The following is a 5,235-nucleotide window of genomic DNA, read 5'->3' as shown; positions in this document are numbered from 1 at the left end:
GGCGCTGTGCCGCAGCTGGATGGCCGGGGCCGTCCGGAGCGCCTCCGCCGCCGTCGCCGCCGCACGGTGAGTGACCGCCGCACCCCCAGGGCCAGAGCCCCTGACGAGACGGACTCTGCCGATCCCCTTGCCCCCGACCCGGCCTGTCCAGATCAGACCTGGGCCTCTCGCCCAGAGCCCGGGAGTTAAACTTCCTTGGGCTCTTCTCCCCTGTCTCCCCACGCGTCGCTCCCCATCTCTCCCTTTCTCTCCGCCTCCGCATCCGTCTCTGGCTCTCTCAGTCTTGGCTCTCCCGCTCTTGCTTCTGCTTTCCCTCTGCTCTCCGACTCTCTCGGTACCCCCTCTCTTGTCCCAAACTTGTCCCCTCCCCTCTCCTCAAACTTGTCCCCTGACCCGCCTCTGCCTCCAAGTCCGGCCTGGCGCAGTCCTGCCTTTGGTCCCCAGTGGAGCCCAGAGGGTTTCATCAGGGTCCCGTTAAGGCCTGGAGGTCCTAGACCCGAGCATCTTTTCCAGCTGCTTTCCCTCCCTCCCACCTCCATCAGCAGATGAGGAAACTGAGGCAAAGACATCACTGGCTCAAGGTCACAGCCAGCATGAGGGAGGGCAGACCACATTTAAACCTCATGCCTGAGCTTCCAGGTTGAACTTCCGTCTTGGTTGACTCACATCCAGATCCTGTGATCCGCCTGCTGGGTACACGCTTGCTGCCTGGTGCTCCTGGGCTCCCGCAGCATAAGGAGGGGGTTCTCTGTGCCTCCTCCATGCCAGGCACGCTCACCTAATTAGCAAGCTCATCTCATTTTCACCACTGTGTGAGGGAGGCAATACTCATCTCCCTGCTACAGACGGAGACTGAGGCTCAGAGAAGGGCTCTAGGGACTTGTCCGCAGTCAAGTAGCTGTAAATGCAGAGCACAAAGTCAAGGGCGGGTCTTCAAAGCCTGTGCTCTGCACATCTGTGAGGCAGCTCCTAGCTGAAGAATCCTCTCTCTTCATTCCCACCTCCTGGCTGTCTCCGTGCCCCAGCGATATTGGACTCATTTCCTAGGAAAAAGCCCTGATGGTCTTGAACTAGCTCAGCTGCTTGGTTTCCCCACCTGCGCCTCCTAACATTGCCCCATCAAGCTAGACTGTGCTGGCCGCCATCCCTGGGGGTGTCCTCACTGGGGCGCATCCTGGCAGCAAAGCCTCCCCTGGCAGCCAGACACCCAGCTGGGCCGGGCCTACCGGTGTCTGAGGGGAACCCAGCCAGCGCCTCACCCTGTCATTAAGGAAAGTTTAGCCTCAGGCGGACAGGCTGACACACAGCCTGGAACTGGCTCCCAAGGAAAAAATGTGTGCTCCTTGGGAGTGGGGTGTGGTGGAGCAGAGCCCTTTTGCTCTGTGCACCCATCATTGGGATCCTCAGAGGCCCTGGGGGAGGCAAGCAGGAGGGCAGGTGCCATGGCCGCTGGGAGTGGGGGGAGGGTTAAGATGCCACGTTTCCTAAGCAGGTGTGCGGCCAAGGGTGGCAGCTCACGTAAGTGGCCTTTGTGTTTTTTCAGCACGTGGCATGCCTGGATGTCCCTGCCCTGGTTGTGGCATGGCGGGACAGAGGCTCCTCTTCCTCGCTGCTCTTGCCCTGGAGCTCCTGGGAGGGGCTGGGGGTTCCCAGCAGGCCTTCCGGAACCGGGGGGTGGCAGCGGCCTGTCGCCTGGACAATAAGGAAAGCGAGTCTTGGGGGGCCCTGCTGAGTGGAGAGCGGCTGGACACGTGGATCTGCTCCCTCCTGGGCTCACTCATGGTGGGGCTCAGCGGGGTCTTCCCATTGCTCGTCATTCCCTTGGAGATGGGGACCACGCTGCGCTCAGAAGGTGAGTGGCCCTCCTCTGGCACCAAGGGGCAGCCGATGGCGCAGGAAACCTGCTGCTGCTCTCCCTGGGAGGGCCGGGTCTCTGGTCCCGAGTGGCAGTGTGTCTGTGGTGGAAGGTGGGGACCCAGCACAGTTCCTCACCTTGGTCCAGTGAGCCAGGGTGCGCCGTGCTCATTTGTTCATTCGTTTGTGCATCTGTTTATTCTGAAAGATGAAAGTCAGCAAACATTCACTGTGAAGCAAGAAACAAGGCTGGAAATCGGATGCCGGGCTGCCTGGGTTCAAATCTTGGCTCTGCCACTTACCAGTTGGGTGGTATTGGGCAAGTTCCTTAACTTCTCTCTGCCTTAAGCTCCCAACCTTAAACATGAGGATAATAATAGTATCTACCTCATAGGTGTTATTGTGACGATTAAATGAATTAACGTCGGCAAAGCACTTAGGAGACGGCCCCGGTGCATGGACGGGGCTCCGTGTTCGCGAGCCAGTGCTGGGCGTCGCGCTGCCTCTCGCTTCAGTCCCTGCTCACAGTGCAAGAGGGCGCTCAGACCCAGAGCCCCTGGGGCAGCCTCACCCAAGAACACGCGAGAGGCTGGTAGCTGGCCTGCCTCTGGAGAGGGGCGCTGGGAGGTGGGTGCAGGCCTGGCAAAGGCTTTTCCGTGGCTGCGCATGTGTCCATAGGTGACATGCTATAATGAAAGCTAAAGAAGATCAGATGGGGAGCTGCTAAAAATGCAGGTGCCTGTCACCCCCACCCAAGAGTATGACATAGTAGGTCTGGACCAGGCCCCGGGAATCTTTGAAATGAGGGTCCCCCAGGGGCTCGTGCTGCCTGCCAGGCTCCAGGAACTGTTCATTCAACAGATGGTTATGAACGCAACTGTGCCAGGCACTGGGCTGAGGGCCGGTGCCCCAGCTGTGAACAGGGCCCTCTTCTGCTGTCTTGGCCTGTGTATCAGTTCAGCCCCTCTCATAGCATCCCTGAGAGGTCCACCTAGGGAGGACTTGGATTATTAGCTCTATTTTACAAATGGGGAAGCACAGGCACAGAGAAGTTCTTGGAGGAGCCCAAGGGCAACACAGCCTGGAAGCAGCAGCTTCCCCCTGGGACCCCACCCCACCACCAAGCTGCCTCTTCCTCTGGGCCTCAGTTTGTCTATCAAACCAAAGGCCCCCTCAGGGCACTTCTAACTCTGGATGTTGCACGTCCGCACAAGTCCTCAAATCTCTGCCACTTTTCTGAGAGTAACAGTGGCTGAGAAGAGAAACAATCCCACTTCATAAGCACTTGCTGTATGTATTGTTGTTTAATTCAGGGGTCCCCGACCCCCAGGCCGCACAGCAGGTGAGCGGTGGGCAAGCGAGCGAAGCTTCATCTGCCGCTCCCCTTCGCTCGCATTACCACCCCCATCCATGGGAAAATCGTGTTCCGCGAAACCGGTCCCTGTTGCCAAAAAGGTTGGGGACCGCTGGTTTAATTCACACAAGATCCCTATCAGATAGATACAATTGTCCCCAGTTTACAGATGATGAAATTGAGTCCCAGAAGTAATCTGCCCAAGGTTACCACCTGGTGCGTTGGGGAGCTGGGACCTGTCAGGCTCCCAAGCCCAGTCTCTTAACCCTGAAGCAGTAGTGGCTCCACAGTCGGCCCGCAGGTCGTGGTGTATTCCTGCTGGGCACCAGCCCTTACTGGGACTGAAGGGTTGGGGACCCAGGAAGGCCAGCAGCCCATGTCCAGCCTTCTGGAGACTTGCAGTCTGGTTGGGACCACACTAGGAGCCCAGTAAGCTGGGTGGGGCAGAGGTCAGGCCAGGGGCTCTGGTGCCCCAGTTCCCAGGTCCCACATCTCTGCCTTGTAGCTGGAGCCCGGCGCCTGAAGCAGCTGCTCAGCTTTGCCTTGGGGGGACTCCTGGGCAATGTGTTTCTCCACCTGCTGCCCGAGGCGTGGGCCTACACGTACAGTGCCAGCCCTGGTGAGTGAGACCACAGGCCGGGGGCAGGAGGGTGGCAGGCGATAGGTGGGAACTGGTGCCCATGCCCAGGGATGGCCTAGGCCCTGCCTGCTCTGCAGAATGACTGTGAGGGGGTTCTGGACGTCTGGCAGGGGGGAACTTGTCCTGGTCCCAGTGCCCTGGTCCCTATGGGAGTTCCTGGGGCCCAACTGCCCCACCAGCCAGTCCTGGCACCCTGCCCCTGTCACTGCCCTGGACTAGGTCCCATCCCAAGTAGCCCCCCTTCTATGCCCTGGCTTGGCCTGGTGTGTCAGTGCTGCCCCCTGCAGGTGGTGAGGGGCAGAGCCTGCAGCAGCAACAGCAACTGGGACTGTGGGTCATTGCTGGCTTCCTGACCTTCCTGGCGCTGGAGAAGATGTTCTTGGACAGCAAGGAGGAGGAGACTAGCCAGGTGAGCCCAAAACCCCAGAGGCTACACAGGTCAGCCTCTGCTCTGTGGTGGTGCCAGGGCCTGGAGGCCCAAGTTCTGAGTCAAGCCCTGAAAAGAAGGTCTCTTGGCCCTTTCCTGGGAGCTCTGGGAGGCCGGGCCAGCTTGTTTGGAAGGATCTGGGCATCAGCCCCTGCCGTGGCTTGTTCTCATGGACTAAGAGTGAGAACAGTGTGGGAGGCAGAGGGTCTGCTGGGTTTGGGGGCACCCGGCTGACTGAGCAGCAGAGTCCAGCCAGGTAAAAGGGGTGTTCCCTTTGTATCTGTTCTCCACCTTTCACTCCCTTTCTGTCCACCCTGGCCGAGTGGGGGGCATCTAATGTCACGTCTCCCTCCTTCTCCTGGCCCTAGGCCCCCAGCAAAGACCCTGCAGCTGCGGCCGCGCTCAGTGGAGGCCACCATCTGGCCCAGCCAGCTGCAGGGCCCGGCCTGAGCGCCGTGGTCCGGAACATCAAAGTGAGTGGCCCGCCCAGGGCCCCCTCCTCCTGCAGCCGCCCCACCCCAAGTGGCCGGCCCAACTCAGCCCTGCCTGCCCGGCTCAACCCAGCTTTCTCTCCCCTCGCCCAGGTCAGTGGCTATCTCAACCTGCTGGCCAACACCATAGACAACTTCACCCATGGGCTGGCTGTGGCTGCCAGCTTCCTTGTGAGCAAGAAGGTGAGTGGGGCTGGGGCAGTGGGACCCAGGCCCTTCGGTGGGAAGGGTGGTGCCTGTGTTAACCAGTGGGCTCCACCTCCAGAATAGGTCCCCAGGCATCTCCTTGCTCCCTCCATCACAGCACCCTCATCCACGCCTCCCTGCTGCTCTCCTGGACACGGCCTCCTTCTGTCTCCACCACCGACTGGTCTGTTCTTGCTGCGAACACTCCTTGTTGGGATCACAGTCCTCTGCCAGGCTGCTATGCTTGGCCCCTGCCTGCTTCTAGATGCTTCTCCCCCCCCCC

General features: G+C 60.1%; 1 protein-coding gene across 3 annotated transcripts in view; it reads left to right on the top strand.

Moving 5' to 3' along the window:
• Nucleotides 1–6: 6 nt before the first annotated feature.
• The window catches only part of SLC39A13 (solute carrier family 39 member 13), an 8,194-nt gene continuing 2,965 nt past the window's right edge, over nt 7–5,235 (top strand). For 2 of the 3 annotated variants that reach the window (XM_024749434.1, XM_024749432.1), the window contains exons 1-6: nt 7–66; nt 1,544–1,852; nt 3,714–3,827; nt 4,136–4,257; nt 4,644–4,748; nt 4,860–4,949. In XM_024749434.1, the coding sequence (XP_024605202.1) occupies nt 1,552–1,852; nt 3,714–3,827; nt 4,136–4,257; nt 4,644–4,748; nt 4,860–4,949 (732 nt within the window). In that variant the 5' untranslated portion in view covers nt 7–66; nt 1,544–1,551. The remainder of the gene's footprint in view (nt 67–1,543; nt 1,853–3,713; nt 3,828–4,135; nt 4,258–4,643; nt 4,749–4,859; nt 4,950–5,235) is intronic. The other variant, XM_024749433.1, reaches the window with a different exon arrangement.

The sequence above is a fragment of the Neophocaena asiaeorientalis genome, unplaced genomic scaffold, assembly GCF_003031525.2.
Source record: "Neophocaena asiaeorientalis asiaeorientalis breed wild unplaced genomic scaffold, Neophocaena_asiaeorientalis_V1.1 scaffold43, whole genome shotgun sequence".
Taxonomy (NCBI): domain Eukaryota; kingdom Metazoa; phylum Chordata; class Mammalia; order Artiodactyla; family Phocoenidae; genus Neophocaena; species Neophocaena asiaeorientalis.
Note: the sequence above shows the minus strand (reverse complement) of the source record. Positions and strands in the feature narration are given on the sequence as shown.